Source organism: Spizellomyces punctatus (genome assembly GCF_000182565.1).
Source record: "Spizellomyces punctatus DAOM BR117 chromosome Unknown supercont1.9, whole genome shotgun sequence".
Lineage (NCBI taxonomy): Eukaryota > Fungi > Chytridiomycota > Chytridiomycetes > Spizellomycetales > Spizellomycetaceae > Spizellomyces > Spizellomyces punctatus.
The window spans coordinates 623,599-640,065 of NW_015971545.1; the positions used below are offsets into that span (position 1 = coordinate 623,599).

General features: G+C 46.6%; 5 protein-coding genes across 5 annotated transcripts; 3 read left to right on the forward strand and 2 right to left on the reverse strand.

Annotated features, from left to right (window-relative positions):
* The first annotated feature begins 3,166 nt into the window (after positions 1-3,166).
* Positions 3,167-4,784, forward strand: SPPG_05588 (uncharacterized protein). Its single transcript, XM_016753796.1, has 6 exons — positions 3,167-3,471; positions 3,537-3,678; positions 3,745-3,835; positions 3,903-3,951; positions 4,013-4,380; positions 4,458-4,784. Exons 1-6 carry the CDS (start codon positions 3,342-3,344, stop codon positions 4,602-4,604), a joined length of 927 nt encoding a protein of 308 aa, XP_016607381.1. The 5' UTR covers positions 3,167-3,341; the 3' UTR covers positions 4,605-4,784.
* Positions 4,785-5,120: 336 nt separating this feature from the next.
* Positions 5,121-7,805, forward strand: SPPG_05589 (glutamate decarboxylase). The gene is made up of 13 exons (XM_016753797.1): positions 5,121-5,451; positions 5,516-5,553; positions 5,618-5,720; positions 5,782-5,852; positions 5,914-6,138; positions 6,203-6,334; positions 6,397-6,631; positions 6,693-6,794; positions 6,857-6,960; positions 7,027-7,187; positions 7,257-7,435; positions 7,508-7,534; positions 7,597-7,805. The coding sequence occupies exons 1-13, from the start codon at positions 5,361-5,363 to the stop codon at positions 7,719-7,721; spliced, it is 1,593 nt and encodes a 530-aa protein (XP_016607382.1). The 5' UTR covers positions 5,121-5,360; the 3' UTR covers positions 7,722-7,805.
* Positions 7,806-8,258: 453 nt separating this feature from the next.
* SPPG_05590 (uncharacterized protein) lies at positions 8,259-9,415 on the reverse strand. Its single transcript, XM_016753798.1, has one exon. The coding sequence runs from the start codon at positions 9,336-9,338 to the stop codon at positions 8,397-8,399; it is 942 nt and encodes a 313-aa protein (XP_016607383.1). The 5' UTR covers positions 9,339-9,415; the 3' UTR covers positions 8,259-8,396.
* A 167-nt stretch (positions 9,416-9,582) lies between these two features.
* SPPG_05591 (uncharacterized protein) lies at positions 9,583-12,083 on the reverse strand. Its single transcript, XM_016753799.1, has 3 exons — positions 11,519-12,083; positions 10,119-11,460; positions 9,583-10,043 (listed from the first exon to the last, which is right to left on the reverse strand). Exons 1-3 carry the CDS (start codon positions 11,904-11,906, stop codon positions 9,707-9,709), a joined length of 2,067 nt encoding a protein of 688 aa, XP_016607384.1. The 5' UTR covers positions 11,907-12,083; the 3' UTR covers positions 9,583-9,706.
* Positions 12,084-12,282: 199 nt separating this feature from the next.
* On the forward strand, positions 12,283-15,368 carry SPPG_05592 (uncharacterized protein). Its single transcript, XM_016753800.1, has 2 exons — positions 12,283-13,000; positions 13,091-15,368. Exons 1-2 carry the CDS (start codon positions 12,461-12,463, stop codon positions 15,107-15,109), a joined length of 2,559 nt encoding a protein of 852 aa, XP_016607385.1. The 5' UTR covers positions 12,283-12,460; the 3' UTR covers positions 15,110-15,368.
* Positions 15,369-16,467: the final 1,099 nt, after the last annotated feature.

The following is a 16,467-nucleotide window of genomic DNA, read 5'->3' on the forward strand; positions in this document are numbered from 1 at the left end:
GCCGCATCATTCGAATAAACGGGATAATGCACAGTGAGACAGAAAAAATGACAGCGGATCACATGCTACAAGATATGTGAGTGTCCCTTCTTTTCCTATTACTCGATCGAGCAAAATATTCCAAATGTCTTCTAATAATGCACTTTCCAAATCACTCAGGTCTAGATCATCGGTTTGTGGAATGTCGTCTAATAAGAACAATTGTTTCAGATATCACAATCTGGCAAAAAATGATGTTCTCTCTGCTCCCAATAGTCTTTTCTGCTGGTTCTTGACATCTAATCAATAATTGATGAATCTAACTAGCATTTTGACAAAATGCTCTTGGACATTGACTTTAATGTTTGTTATGACACTGGTGGTGAGGTAGTTGATGGACTGTTGATCGTATTTCAGGTTGGGCCGAGTAAAACCCACAACATCACAGTACTGATCAATATGGGGCATGAGGATATCATGGCAATCTTTTTTTGCCATGTTGCCTGGCTGCCAAGCTGCACCTTTATTCAGCAGGTAAAGCATTGCCTCCACAACAGTTTCATTGATAATCAGAAAGTGTGGGCTGGATAGGATGTAGAACTTGAGTGCATGAGTAGCATGGGCTGCTAGTTCATGGACGATTCAGATATAATTTTGAACGCGATCTCGGTAGGTATCATTTGCAGCAAAAGCCTTTTCAAAAGATGTCTTGTGACATGAATGGAGGATAGCAGGTTGGTTGACTTTCTGCTTCTTCTTTGGAGGCATCGTTGAAGATGAAGACTGTGGGAAAATGGGCAACTCATCTTTTAAATACTGGATAGATCTATTATTCATTAGACTAGATATGGGTTTATAGATATTGGACAACATTTCATTGGTCACTTGGGATGAAAATTTTTGATAGTATGTCATGTGACCATGGGTTATTTATTGTGGTCACCGAAGGGGGTCAGGGGTATTCATTAGGTAGCTTTCAGTGGAGGCATTTACCAGTGTCTTTTGGGCGAGATTTGAGGATTTTGGATAGTCATTGTTTACATTCCATGCCTGTACCAGCGTCGAATCCTGGCATCCCATGTCTGAATCTTCAGGCCCGACGCGTAGCTAAGCCACCCGCCTCACCCAAACCATCGAGCGCCATCATCACATTCATAGCATTCTTCAGGCTTGAAGCGCTTCATCATATTGGCGCTTTTTCATATGTCGTTGATATGCAAAGAGGAGTTCATGTATACATTGCCATGCTGGGCATAGCGACGTACAGCTTTGCAAACTGGTAAACCCTGCTGAACTGGCATAGCTTACGCTCATATCCGATGGCAATCAAACCTTCCTCCGCGGCAACCCCAGTTCATTCCCTGTTGTATAGGCTTGCCTATATCCACCAAGCGGATTCTGAAATAAAACGGCGTATATTAGAGTAAAAAGATATTGGACGATTTTACACTTTCTTCCACTTGATGAAATTAACAATTAACAACAGCTCCACCATTGGCTCCACAGCTCCACCATCCATCCCACAGATTGGCACATCATTGACCCTTACACGGCTTCCGAGACCAACAGCTATTTCTTCAAGATGAAAGTTGTCCAATACTGAAAAGCAGTCTTGCAATCATCTTACCAATTTTGCCTCTTCAGAGTGGGTGGTTATCAGTTTCAGGAGACAAGCGACGCTTTCGAAGAGCAAAGTGTGATAATCAAGCAAACTCTGCTGGAGAACTGAAGCGCATTCGCGGGAGAGGAAACCCTGAAGCTGGATGTATGTCCCTATATTGGAGCCATCATCGATGTTGGGACTGAGCCCCATCTTGGCACTACGCAAAAGGTAAGGTGCTCGTCGCCAGAGCAGCCGCAGCAGGCCGGGTGGTTGACGATGATTCTGAATGAATATCCGCATTATGGTAATAGATATGGTAAAAAGGGCAAAATCCTTTTACAAAGAGAATGTTGCAAAGGTCTTTCCATGCAAAGACTAGTAGCCCCAGTTTGTAAACTATCGCTTGGGGTCGCCATCATCTCATACTTCCATGGTTGAAGTGTTCCAGAAGCACCTTAGGGTAATCTATGAGCCTCACCCTTGCATCCACGCTACAAGAGGCTTTTAACTTCCTCATCCAATTTGTCCTTCTTAAGTTCTTAACGCATATGGGACCGAATCAACCTGTTCTATTCCTTTTCTTTTCGGTTCTTTTATTGTCTTTGCAATAGGAAATTTTAAAAAGCAACCAAGAAGTGCAACCAGCTTCAAAGTGGTGACTGTGCCTCCGGAACGGCGGCGCAGCGAATGTAACTTTGGTGTCGGTTGGTGCATTATGGGCAGTCACCCTACCTCAACTCTCAACGGGAGCGTGCAGGTAGCTGTTCGCACTGTAATCTCATGGAATGTCCGCATCGCCCCTGTACGACGTGCATTTCAGAATCCGGACCAGCTGCAAAAATGGACAGGTAAGTTTGGCCGCCAAGTCATAAAGCAAATCGGCAGCCGAATATGTGCCTGCGATGCTCCAGAACAGGAGGTTTTCCTTCTTAGCCGTGCTCTGCTGAATTAAATTCCAATACTCACTACTCGGCATATCTGTCAGGCCTCGCAGTTGGGTTCATACGGTTCAGTAGACGGAAAGTGCCTGTGCACAGGCTACAATTGTATATCAAAAGCAATGCGAACTACGTAATATCCTCAGAATAAGCAAGATTCTAAAATATGTGAATTACATTTTCCGGTAAAACTGAGGATCCCTAAAGACGCTATCTGAAACTCTGGGTCTTCTTCTGCGAATAGAGACAATCATGATCTAATTCTGCAGGGATCGCAGGGCTAATCCTCGTATTCATATAGTTTCAAGCACGGGTATTTACCAGCAATGTAAGCATGTGCGCATATATGGGTTTCCGATTGTCGCAACCTTTCTTTGGATTTCTCGTCAAACCTTCAACTACCATGTGTGTTAATGCCATTGACTTGCTCTGATGCCCAGTTTGCAACAATGCTTCTATGTTCAATGTCCTCTCAGTGGCAAAATCATCCCATGATCCTCTGCCTTGGCAGTACTTTTCCATTTGCATTCAGCGCAAAAGTTCCTCTTGCCTTGGCTAGAAACTAACCCCTTCCTTTTGACAAACCACATGAATTCAAAGTTTCGCCCAGCCCCTACCGCACAGGAAATAAACCGCAAACAGAAGCCTTCCTTCAAGTGCTCCGAACGCGTTCCTTTGCTGCCGTAAAAAGTTGCATAATCAGGGACAACTTGGCACACCATTTTCGTTCGTCTTTAAAAATAACAAGCATTGAACAGCGACCCTCTTCCTCCTCAAGAACCTCCTAAACACTTTATACGACCTCTCCCAGTAACTACACAATGACAACGCCCGAACCTAAAGGCAAAGGTCGGGTTCACGACGAGCAACCCGCAACTCCGCCTCCAATGTTCCCTCTTCAAGCTACGTACGCCAAGGAGATTCCCTTGCCTGCTGAAGCGTACGGATGGTGTAAGTAGCAGTGTAATCTCAATTTAATAAAGTTTTCTTCCAGTGGTTGATGGATCACATTTCAGATGAAAGCATGATGAGTTGCCTTGGCAGTGTCGCCGGGGTATTGGGCAGCATACCATGTTGTTGCTGTTGTCCCAATCCCTACAAGTCGGTAGCGCAAGGAACTGTGGGCCTGGTCACTCGTTTCGGCCGATATTACAAAAGGTGAGGATGTGACGTACATGTCGCTGCCAGAGTTTTTGTTCCTCATCACACTGTAAATTTTTGCAGCGTCGACCCTGGACTGCACGCTATCAATCCCGCCACTGAAAATCTGCAAACATTGGATATCAAGATTCAAGTCGAGGATATTCCGACTCAGGTAATTTCTCGATATACATTTCATTTCTTTAAAAGGAGTACAGGCTGATCCGCTATATGTTCTCAAGTCTGTAATGTCCAAAGACAACGTTATGGTCATGATTGATTCAGTCCTCTGTATGTACCCCTGTTCTATTTGGGATGTCGGATTAATGAATTCTCACCATCCATCCCACAGATTGGCACATTATTGACCCTTACACGGCCGCCTTCCTCGTCAACAATGTCCGAAAAGCCCTCACTGAACGGACACAAACTACTCTTCGTCAGATTATCGGCTCACGTACAATTCAAGACTGCGTTGAACAGCGAGAAAGCATTGCGCACGAGATTCAACTCATTGTCGAAGGCCCTGCTTCCACCTGGGGTGTTAAAATCGAGAGTATTTTGATCAAGGACATGCAATTCAGTACTGAGCTCCAGGAGACTTTGTCATCTGCTGCGAAACAGCAACGGTTGGGTGAGAGTAAAATTATCGCTGCCAAGGCTGAGGTCGAGAGTGCGAAGCTGATGAGGGAGGCGTCCGATATTCTTAATACGCCTGCGGTATGTTGTTGTATTACCCGAGTGGAAATCACCTTTCTGCTGCTAACAATCTTTCCTCGGCTTGGGCACAATTGTAGGCCATGCAAATCCGATATCTTGAAACGCTCAACAGCATGGCCGCCAAGGCGGGCACCAAAGTCATCTTCATGCCTCCTAATTCTGATGATCTCGGAGTACAGAGAGTGACGCAAATGGAAGTCATGGGCCAAGGTGGTCATGCGTGAGACGAAGCAGACTGTGGTTTATGAAAAGTTAGAAAATTAATGGATAGTTATGTGTTGGTGATTTACTACATTCGATTGTTTTTGGATAATGCTGTTTCGTACCCAATGTCAATAATGATGGCACCATCCAGTGGAATTAATGCCACCGATACTCGTTCTGCTGGATAGTTTATGTATGCGTGTGATTCCTCAAGTTTAAAGGAAATTTTCAAATATACTGGGGACTCACGTCTTCGTCAAAGAACAGCTTTCCAGCTCCAAGAGAACGAACCATATGACGACCAACCTAAATCAAAAACTGTTCAATTCAATCCATATCTTCCAAGAAAACAAGAAGTAGACATCTCTGCTCAAAAAGGTCAGTGTCTATAGACCATGTCATCTCATTCTGTCTGCTTGTTCGTATGCATCTTTTATTTTCAATTTGTAACATTTTTCGGTGTGTTACACCCTTAGTAATTTCAAGTTAACCTTAACCTTCCCAAGTTTTGGACTTTGTCTAAATCGAAAGGGCTGGTGGAATTTTGCATGCGTTCTACTGTTGCCATAGATCACTATACTTTAATTCTTGGAAAATTCTGTTTTCGAACATTCCGTTGAGCATGTTTTCCTTCTTCTCGTTCCCCATAGCGCGTGCTCTGCTAGCGTGACGTCACCAACAAGTTGCTGTTATTTAACAGACTTGAAGCTCTCTGCTCTCCCCAATCAGTCTTTTCCCAACTTTCTAGACGCAACCAACATTTATCAAATTCAAAAATGGTTTTATCTGAACATGCCGATCCAGAGACCATCGTGGATACTCTTGCACGTCTGAACATTCGCAAGAAATCCCATATTCATTCTCTCGGTACTTTGACGGCTTTGCATCATTCAGCGGAATATGCTAGCCTAACACCACTTTTACCTTTTAGCCTATGCGTCCCGCTTTGCTACGCAAGATATCCCAAAAGTGAGTTCACCCTTTCGCTTGGACTGAAAACGGTTGTCACTCATTAGGTATTGATCCTCTATAGTACACTCTACCCGAGACTTCATCAGAGGCCGTGGTAGCCTACCAGATGATCCACGACATGCTGGAATTTGATGGCAGTCCTGCCAAAAACCTTGCATCTTTCCGTAAGCAAACTGCAATCCTACTTGTTAGAAAACTTTACCAGGGCTCACATTTGTTCTGTAGTCAGCACCTGGATGGAACCTGAGGCAGAGAAGCTGATGGTAGAAAATCTGGCCAAAAACTTGGCGGACCAGGTGGCTTAACAAAACCTATGATAATCCATCATGCCATAATTGCAATCTAATCCGTGTACAGGATGAATACCCAGCGACCATGAGAATACAGGATCGCTGCGTCTCAATTCTCTCTCATATGTGGAAGATTCCAAGTGGCCAAAAAGCTGTCGGCACTGCCACGGTAGGGTCTTCGGAAGCCGTGCAACTGGGTGGGTTGGCGATGAAATGGCGATGGAGGGATGCACGCAAGGCGGCTGGCAAGGATGTCAGCAAGCCAAACATTATCTACGCTTCTAATGCACAGGTACGATGCGATATCTTCTGTTCGCACAGTGTTGTGTACAATAACTGATTTTAACAATTAACAGGTGGCCTTGGAGAAGTTTGCACGATACTTTGACGTTGAGGCGCGTGTGGTGCCTGTCTCAGAAAAGAGCAGATTCTGTTTAGATGTGGAGAAAGCAATCAAATTGGTCGATGAGAATACCATAGGCATCTACGTGAGTTTTCAATGCGGCAACATGACGTACAGTGACAGCTCTAAAAGACCGGCTTGTTTTAGGTCATTATGGGCAGCACCTACACTGGCCACTACGAGAATGTTGAGGCTATGTCCAAAGCGTTAGATGACCTTCAAAAGCGCACCGGTCTTGACATTCCCATTCATGTCGACGCTGCCAGCGGTGGATTCGTCGCACCATTTGCATCACCCAACCTCAAGTGGGCGTTTGATCTCCCCCGCGTTGTCTCTATCAACACGTCTGGACACAAGTACGGATTATGCTATGCCGGCATTGGTGAGTACGATTCATATACCCATCTGTATGAAAATGGTATAAACCCTCTGGCAATGCACAGGGTGGATCATCTGGAGAAGTTCAGAGTATCTCCCACAGGGGCTTGTGTTCCAGCTACACTATCTTGGAGGAAGCGAGGCAACCTATACCCTCAATTTTAGTCGTAAGTAAATGCGCTTGCGATCATACGGGACTTTTGTACACTCACTTGCGTGGATTCTTCAGGTCCTGCATCATCTATGATCGCCCAATACTACAATCTCATCCGTCTCGGACGTAAAGGGTACACAGACATTATTACCAACTGTCTCACCAATGCCCGCTTACTGGTGCGCTGTTTGAATAATGGTAGCTGCTATGTCTGCTAAATTGGAATCTAATGTTCCGTTTGTTAGTCCTGCGCGCTCGAAAAGACGGAAATTTTTGAAGTCGTTTCCGACATCCATCGTCCTCGCGGGCAATTCTATAACTCACACGGAACGGCTAAGTGTAGTCCTCCAAGTGACTACACAAAAAATTCCTCTTTTAATGATGGCCTGCCAGTGGTTGCATTCACGTACGTTTAATTCTTCCCGTATATTATTACGATTCTCCGATGCTCAGATGTCTTGCGTATCCCATTCAGTTTCTCCCGAAAGTTCAAAGAAGATCATCCGGATGTTGAACAACAATTTGTCGTCAACTTGCTTCGCGCTCGTGGATGGATCGTACCCAGTTACCCTCTCCCACCTGACTGTGAAAACATTGAAATTCTTCGCGTGGTAGTGAGGGAGAGTATGACCGAAGAGCTTGTTGAGCTGCTCGGTAAGCATTGTAGAGTCGACATTTCGTTTTGTCCGTCCGGAAAGTCTCACGCGCATCCCATTTCATATAAAGTGACTGACATCCTCTGGGCCGTGAACGGTACGTGAATGCAACAAGCCGATTCCTGGTATCATCATCGCTAACGATACATTGGTATACAGGTATTCTAGAAGAAGGTCAACATTTCCTTTCGAAGCACACGCAGCCGAGCTCTCACAATCGAGCGGAAGCCTTCACAAGCGACAAAAAACCTGATGGAAAACATGTATACTCGAGAGTTTGTTGAGCAATGTAATCCAATACATCTTGTGCAATACATCCTGTGCATTTCTTGTACATCATGATATAGGTGATTAGACTGGTCAATCACATCTTTCGAGCTACCGCATTCAATTCTGATAGTGTATTGCACATATTGCAAAACACTACGTTCGATTGTTTTTGGATAATGTTGTTTCGTACCCAATGTCAATACTGATGGCACCATACAGTTGAATTAGGGCCACTGGTACTCGTACTGCTGCAGGATTCGGGTTTAACGAAACGCGCTCCACAGCTCCATTTGTTTCCAGCAAGGCTATCGTATAGGCTTGCCTATTCGATACAATAGGAAACCATAAAATCAATACCCCTTGAGAACTCGGAGCTTCTCCAACATTTTTTTATGGATGCTTGTCTTTGTCTAATAAGGTAATGGAAATTAACAGCACAATGCACCTCGAGCAGCGTTGCCTTTCACCGAAAAGGTCACCATGGAAAAGCAAAAGGGAGAGAGCCGGCTGCGAATCTACACCTGTTGAGAAGAAAATGAGCGACAATAGAATTTAAAAGTTTGACATTTGTTTGATTTACAGGCCAGCTGTGGCTAACGCTGAGTGAATACTCTTACAGTTCTCAGTTCTTAGTGTTTTTTTTTGTCTACATTAACTACATATATAGAGTTGCTTTGGTGTACCCCAGTTCAGTTGTGTTTCCTGCGTTCAAGAACGCTCGCATTATGCACCTTTCCAGCCTGGTTGACGACCGTCAAAAGCAAGCGATCCTTGAGCCAACCTGGGAGTTGTGCCAAAAGACCAAATGTGGCCGCATGCTGCCAGTAGGGACTAAAGTTTTTCAAGTGCACCTTTCCAAAGGTTTGCTGTGCGACTACGACGGGATCCGCAGCATCTGGAAGCTGGCACATGTCCGATTTGACGAAACCAGGACAAACGCAGGTAACATCAACATTAGACCCGCGCAGTTCCAAACGGATCGCTTCCGACAGGCCGCTTATAAACCATTTGGAACTTGCGTACACCGACATGAGTGGCCCGGGTCCGTAACTGCTAGCAGAGCTGACGTTCAGAATCAGGCTTCGTGAAGAGCGGTTCTTCTTGAGTATTGGGAGGATACTTTTCGTAAGAAGGGTTGTATAGGTGCAGTTGATGCGAATAATAGACTCCAGTTCCTCAGAGGACGTTTCTTCCAGTGTACCATAGAGCTTATTCATCGCACCGACATTGTTGACTAGGATGCTGACAGTACCAGCGGCAGCAACTGCCTCGGCGACCCGAGAAAAGTTCTCTGGTGTGGTATCCTTCGCATCGGATATCACAGTTTGGATGCGGATGGCTGGGTACCGTCTACTTACACCCTCCTTGAGCTTGTCGAGTTTGGTCTGGTTTCGTCCCACGAGAATCAAATTAAAACCCTTTGACGCCAGTTCATCGCAAAAGGCTTGTCCTATACCACCGGTTGGACCAGTAACGACCGCATAAGCATTTTTGGAGTCAGTTTGGTACTTTAGGAGTGAGTCTTTGTTAACGAAGAAGGTGTCCTTGACCCAATTGCCGAAAGCGTAGGTAGTTTTCAGCAAGATTATGACACCTATTAGATATATCGCTTGTTCCAACGTCTGTAGCATTCTTGACCTTTGGACCGAGGACGTTCCCGCTTGGGTCCTTGAGATATACTTGCAGTGCCAGTGGCACTTTGAGGCGGAAATCGGAGGCCGTCCGAAACCGCGGCGGTCAGGGTTTCAACCGCAAACCCGGAACCTTGGAGTAGCACAAGACAAAAGCCTCATTTAACCGACACCAAAGTTACATTCGCTGCGCCGCCGTTCCGGAGGCACAGTCACCAATTTGAAGCTGGTTGCACTTCTTGGTTGCTTTTTAAAATTTCCAATTGTATACCTTGTACTGCTCTGCAGTTTAGTCGGCGGTCCAGTGCCTATCTAGCAAATTGAGGCAATATCGCTTTCGCTACATACGCATCATCATCATTTTTGAATTACAACATAATAACCCTGACGCCCCCAAAACGTCCAATTCCACTCATCTTTTCCCCAGGACACGTAATGTAACACTGATTTCGCGGAATTCCCATTTGTTTTGCTAACACAGCGACGGATCTCGGTCCAAATTTCCCATTCACAAGGATCAGATCAATTTGAATCTTTGGATACAGCCTGTCCAGCGCACGACAGTTGGCTTCAAGGTTAGGTGGAATCTCAGATTCTTGCTCGTAAAAGTGGACCATGTAGATGTACATGGTCATTTCGTTTTCTTGGACATATAGGACGGCTTTGTTCAAGACGTGAATCTCGTCGTGATTTGTGAAGAAAGCGCTAAAGGAGCAAAAGCGATATCCAAGCACGCATTTTTAGTTGTGAGCTCTTCTATGCAAGATACTGTCCACTTACACAGGATGTGAACGGATCGTAATAACTGCAGAGATTAAGGAGTTGACCAGTTTCCTCAATTTTGGATATGCATCAGCCACGAAAATCAGAACTTTCAGTACGCGCACTTGATTGAGAACCCCCCACATGGCCAAAAACAGAACGGCGAAAAACGTGGCAAAAGTTCCAATCATCGGCGGATCGTAAATTGCATTTCCGACAATGGCTACCAGGACGGCCAAGATTCCTGCTACCACAGTTCCAGAAGACGCCCTCACTTCGCGTTTCAGCCTCCCACGTTTGTATTTCAAGAGGAGGTTCGCCACGGCTATAGCCAGAAGGACCGCTATGAATGAAGTAGCCATTAAAAGGGAAGCGAGAGTGGTGTCTCCACGAGTAACACCGACGAGCACAAGGCAGAGGGAAAGGAATGATAATGTTATCCAATGATGAGATCCCCTGAGCTGATTACGAATAAGAAGGAAGCGGGGTAGAAGACGGTCGGCCGACATGTGTTCCAGCAGACCGCCGACACCGACGAAGGCGGTTAACACTCCGCCGCACAACACCATAACCGCATCCACGGATACAATGATCCTCAAAGGTCTGCCACCGGCTGCATCAGCAATAAGGGTTACGGCGCTGTTGGGATATAAGGCCACGAGGTTACGAGGAACGATTGCCAAGCAGACCAAGGTCAGAATTGGGTTGATGGTAGCCATGATTGACAAGTTTCTCATGGTTTTCGGAAACACTCCTGGCTTTTGCTCTTCAATATAGTTGACCGAGTCCTCGAATCCAGTGAATCCAAGCATTCCGACGCAAAAGCCAAAGAAAATGTCCAGTGGCGCATTTTCGTTAGGCGAGGGATCCTTCCAATTAGCACGCAGAATGTCTCCGCCATTCTTTATCCACTGCACCACACCCGCGCCAGTTAGGCAAACCAAGGTCGTCGCATGTATTGCACATATTGCAAAAGACACATAGGACGACTCCTTTATTCCCAGCAGATTCAAAGCGGCAAAGAACAGCAGGATTCCCACCGTTGCCCCAATCACGTTGATGATTCCAAATTCGTTCCAAAAGTAGGTACTGGCAGACGCGGCACTGACCACTGCGGTCGCAAGGTAATCCAATATCGAGCAGCAGGCAGCGATGGCTGCGACCACCTTTGAGGACGCTGCGAGCATGGTACTGTAGCATCCGCCGTTCACGGGGACACAAGAACCAACTTCAGCAAATATGAAACGGTACATGTAAATTACCAAGCAGGCCAAGAAAAGCGAAATTGGTGCGTACTGCCCGGCGGCAATGATTGCCAACCCAATTGTATACAATACGCTACCAATGAGATCGTTCGCGGCTACAAACGCACAACATGATTAGCATATATAACACGGCAGTTGAAGATTCTTACTCACCAATAGCAGTCGAACTCCATTCCCCCAAGGTGGCCTTGTTATGTAAACTACCAATTGCTTCAACCGTCGACGAATTCTCCGCTTCGAGACGAACCCGGACCGTTCTGCCCCATCCAGCAAACTCCCAGGAATTCCCAAACCTAGGTGTGCGCGACACTTGACCGTACTCTGAAAACTTTGTGCTGTGCTCCTGCGCAGGGTCCCAAGGCTGGCGACGGCGGAGACGCGCAAGAGTTGCAGACAGTTCACCAATGTGAACCAGGTCTATCGTTTCTGGGGGAACTCGAGGGCGTTGTACGCGGGGAACGAGGTCAACGATATGGGTAGATACCGTTGTAGGGTGGTCTTCAATCTGGTACGTTGATCCATTAACATCCTCGCTGTTCATATTCGCTTTACAGATACTTGAGTTTCGACTTTGCCCAAGTCGTCTGTATCCCTGCAGGACCTAATGTTCTTTCCAGTCCTGCGACCTGCAAAGTTCTTTGGCAATATTATTTGGGGCCAGGAAGGCATGAAAGTGTTAATTGTGGCCGACCACACGGTTATCGTGAGAACCAGCAAAGGAATCTTGTCCGATTCCAAGACTTACGAGAGTCACATGATCTGCATCAGATATTAAGGCATTGGTGGATATTTCTCTGGACATTCGATTGCATCAAGCCAATCAAATGCTATGGCGCAGTCATTGAAATGAATTGACATTGGAACCTATGAAGGCGGAGTGGATTCCTCTCCACTCGAACACCCGACCAGAGACGCTGACGTTCTTTGGGCTTCGCATCGACCAAACCTTCAGCGCCTACAACTCGACTGCTGGTTCAATCTAACCATCATATCCCAAAAGTTATCTGTACATTTAAATCCTACTAGAACAGTATACACATACATCACTCTCTTTGAGACCCACAGGGTACTCTCCGCATCGGGCTATTACGGAGCATGGCCACCCCACAACTGCACTCCCTGAACTCGACCGATTCTCGCAACCATACTCGTCCACAATCTCTACCGCTACAGATAAGAGAACCGTCTCCTGTCAACCTTTTTTCTCCTTCGACTCCCTTGTTGTCGCCGAGTCATCCCGGTGGCCTTGAGGACTCTCCCGACCTTCAAGCCGTTCTGGACACTCTAGTACAAAATACCCTCTCATATTCTGCTACTTCTCTTCCAGAGTCAGATCGTTTATTTTTTTCCACTGAACTACGGCGGCTGATAGAGGACTCGACTATACCGCTGGCAGACAAGATAGATGGGGCTACAGAGTTGGCGGATATGTGTTTAGGACGTGGCTGGGAGTCGGGAACTGACATTGACATTGGGGAAGAATTGGATATGGATGGGATCAGGGCTAGTGAGGCAGGGAAATCGGAGGATATTATAACTTCCGATAAGCACGCCATTCTATATGGCGTAAGGGAGGGAAATCCTAGAAAGCGTACCAGGCTAGACGAGCAGCTAGTAACACAGGAAAGCGTGCAGGTAAGATATCATGGGCCTGGTCCTTTGTGCGTGGACCGAAATGAGTTATCATGCGCGGATACTCATTCCCTTTTCCTGTTCTCTCTTCAGTTACCAACAGATGGTAAGACAGGTGCAGTGGTCCCTAAATCTGTTGAGAAAATGCCTGTGTCGCTGGCGAAGGATTTTCCCGGCGGATTTCTGCAACATTGTCCAGAAGATATTCTTCTGTACATATTCTCTCACCTGGACGCTCGCTCGCTGTGCCGCTCCTCCCAGTCTTGTCGCTATTGGAATGCATTAATTAGTTCCTTCGAGACGTCGGTATGGTCTCGGCTTACTCGGTCACGATGGGGAGTGGGAGAACCGAACCAACTAGGAATGTCATGGAAGGAATATTTCCAGATGCATTGGAACGTGCAAGTTGGACATTTTGATTTGCAAAGGTTCAAGGAACAAGAGACCCAGGCGGACGGACCGGGAGGAACACGCCGGATTGAACAAGGTGTGACTTCTCCTGCGGAAGATGGCCATGACGCTCAGAGCCCGCTGTCGATGGACATGATTGGATCCTCCCAGAGTAGATTGTCAGTCCCAAGCAATGTTCGGCGTCGGTACGTGGCAGCTTGGCCAGCGGATCCAAACAACGCATATATTGTCGCCTTGGATTCAGATAATGCCAAGTTGGCTTGGGTGGACGCCGACGATCCAATATCCATTAGAGTGTCATCTATCAATCAAGATGGGAGCCTCTCGCCTCACCGCACATTGGAGGGACACGAAAATCCCATTGGACTTATTCTCTCCAACATGGAAGGAACGTTGGTCTCCTTTGACGATTCTTCCACAATCATTGTCTGGAACATACGGACAATGCAATTCGAGCGTGCCATTAATGCCAACGAAGAACTCGGATTTATCTTTTCCATGAACATTCATAAACGTCGCATCGTAACTGGCGGGAAGAATGGAAGAGTCATTGTGTGGGACGCGGATACTGGAGATGCTATTTGGACAGTCGACGTCGAAGAAAAGTATTTGTCGGGTCTCTCCGTCCAGAATCTGCTAAATGTAGCGGTTTGGGAGGATCTCGTAGCGTACGGCGTATGGGAAGGGGGTTTTTGGGTGGGTAACATGAAGGAGAAAAGGCAAATTGCCACGTTTGAGGTCGAGGACATGAGGAAAGCAATGGCCCTTCGAAGTGGTAATGGTATCGTGAGCGAAGGGACGACGTCTGCGTCTGAAGAGACTTTGCACGAAAACCCGAACAATACCACCAGTGACTCGTCTTTGGTTCTTTCCGATCGTGTCGAACAAAATGGGCCGACCAATGATACGGCAGGGCCGTCCTCCATACCGGAAACCCCCTCTTACACTTCAAATGATATACCTTCGTCAGCCAGTTTTCCTCAGGACGGCCCTGCCGATTCAGAACATGCTGCTCACGGGGTGACAAGCAATGGCACCGATGTCGCTGTTGTAGTTCCACCAGGCGTTCATGGTGATCTGACGATTTGGTTCGATTCTGACTCGGAAACGGATACGGAAGATGATGAGGAAGGGCCACCAGGGCCTCCTGGTCTGCATGGCTGGATACCTCCACCTTTTGTGTTTCCAGCAGCAGCAGAGCCTACACTTTTCCCAATGACTTTGGCTTTAAATGGCCATCTTCTTCTTACCAATGGACCCGAGAGACATCAACTAGCTGTATGGGATTTGAGAGGTCTCACGCCGCTGTATACCCTAAGTTCAACGCAATCCGATTCCACCGCTCCCTCTCCCGATGATGCACGAAGGCGATCAAGTCACGCCCGTTGGAGACGCCGCCGCGATGTCCGACCTCCAGAAATCAAGTTTGCTGAAATTAGCCGAGATGGAAGCATGGTTTTTGCAAGTGTGACAGACAGGTCCAGGCGCAGGCGTCGGCAGGACTTGATGCTACCTGAGAAACGGAACGAATTTTTAGTGTGGGACTTTCGGAAGGACATAAATACTGAGAAACCTTCTCAAAGAAAATTTGAAAAAGTTCGAATCGGAGGACGCGGGGAAGGAGGTTTAGACTGGGCGGATGGTGACGACGGGGAGGGAATTGAGATATGGATCTGTTGGGATGAAGAGGTAATAGGCTAGGATTTTGGGACACCACACACTCACGCATTATGGCACACGACTTTTTTATCCTATTGAAGGAGTTCGTTGCTGACTTTTACCCAGTGTATTAAGCGATACATCCTGGTTTGCATTTTGTAAAACGGGTGATTCGCATTGTGTAATATTTTTTTGAACCTTTACTTGCACATGTTTTTGGAACTTTCTGAAGTTTAAGCTGGGAAATAGGAATACTCTGCACGCTTTTATTCACTGGAATTTGAGATATTATATTTCGCCGAGAGCCGAGTCAGTTGCATTTGCCTTGTTTGGCCGTGTGCAATAAGAGTCGCCGAGCTTTTACCGCAGATGCCATGCTACGAACCATGGAACCATGGGGGGCCGAATGTTGACATGGCAACCCCCTGCTGCCCCGCGCAATTCCCGCCCAAATGAAGTTAACCTTAAATACGATAAATTTGCATCCCTTTGGGGTCATAGGGGGGATCATGTGAGGCTTTGGGTAACTGTGTTGGATTTTGCACATGCCAAATCGAAGGCGAAGAAGGCCCCGCAATAACTATCAAAGATTGGACAGCAGGCGGATGCTCTGTTTGCGCAATGTAAAGTTTTAACCTCAAATGACAGCACTGCCTGCGATAGGAGGTTGTCATAATGGCTCTACCCACATGCTGTCAGACAAAATGGGCTTTTTCATATTGGTCAAGGAACGGCTGCCGACTTGTTATCTGCGCTTGTCCGCTTGCTGCCAGAAACGGTAGATGAAGCCTTGTCCAGTTGCGCTTTTTCAAGTAAGAAAGATCCACGAGTGCACCAGACGCGCAGACGACAAGGAAAAATCTACAAAAAAGTTCTGGGCGTTAAACCTGACCGAACGGACACAAGGTCTCAGGCCGCGTCCTTCTTGTCGTGGCTCTCCAACGCACTACTGGTAACCTCGCGTGTTGATCATTTGTTTGTCAGGTGTGCCCAGGCAGTGTGTATAGTGGCATGTGTTTATGGCAAAGTAGCGGTTGGGATTCGGCTCGGCACGATATGCCCATTGTACTCTATGGCGGATGATATTGTTTATTTTTAACCCACTGCTGCGGGCAACAAAGGCCGATACCGCTATTCGCACACAAGAAAACAGAAAAATTCATTGCGTAAAGATTCATGAAAAAAAATGGGCAAGAAGCGCCTTATCACTAGAAATGTGTGAGGTGGTACATATCCCATCCTTTTCTTTTGTAAACTTGATTCTGATCATGATCTCTCTCCCCCGAATGTTTGCAAATGGAAAAGCGCAAAAAATTCCTACAAGATCGCAGTCACGAAGCGCAAACAAAACTGCCAATCCGTGAAAAACCGAAACCGTTTCTTTAACTCAAAAAGTCAAT

Bases quoted from the DNA above. Each gene is read 5' to 3' on its own strand.
- SPPG_05588 (XM_016753796.1), top strand. From the start codon at position 3,342: ATGACAACGCCCGAACCTAAAGGCAAAGGTCGGGTTCACGACGAGCAA. The intron at 3,836-3,902 runs GTAATTTCTCGA...TATGTTCTCAAG, and splicing joins TCGAGGATATTCCGACTCAG to TCTGTAATGTCCAAAGACAA. The intron at 4,381-4,457 runs GTATGTTGTTGT...GCACAATTGTAG, and splicing joins ATATTCTTAATACGCCTGCG to GCCATGCAAATCCGATATCT.
- SPPG_05589 (XM_016753797.1), top strand. From the start codon at position 5,361: ATGGTTTTATCTGAACATGCCGATCCAGAGACCATCGTGGATACTCTT. The intron at 5,721-5,781 runs GTAAGCAAACTG...TTTGTTCTGTAG, and splicing joins CAAAAACCTTGCATCTTTCC to TCAGCACCTGGATGGAACCT. The intron at 6,795-6,856 runs GTAAGTAAATGC...TGGATTCTTCAG, and splicing joins CTATACCCTCAATTTTAGTC to GTCCTGCATCATCTATGATC.
- SPPG_05590 (XM_016753798.1), bottom strand. From the start codon at position 9,338: ATGCTACAGACGTTGGAACAAGCGATATATCTAATAGGTGTCATAATC.
- SPPG_05591 (XM_016753799.1), bottom strand. From the start codon at position 11,906: ATGAACAGCGAGGATGTTAATGGATCAACGTACCAGATTGAAGACCAC. The intron at 11,461-11,518 runs GTGAGTAAGAAT...GTGCGTTTGTAG, and splicing joins ATGGAGTTCGACTGCTATTG to CCGCGAACGATCTCATTGGT. The intron at 10,044-10,118 runs GTAAGTGGACAG...TTGCTCCTTTAG, and splicing joins ACGATCCGTTCACATCCTGT to CGCTTTCTTCACAAATCACG.
- SPPG_05592 (XM_016753800.1), top strand. From the start codon at position 12,461: ATGGCCACCCCACAACTGCACTCCCTGAACTCGACCGATTCTCGCAAC. The intron at 13,001-13,090 runs GTAAGATATCAT...TTCTCTCTTCAG, and splicing joins TAACACAGGAAAGCGTGCAG to TTACCAACAGATGGTAAGAC.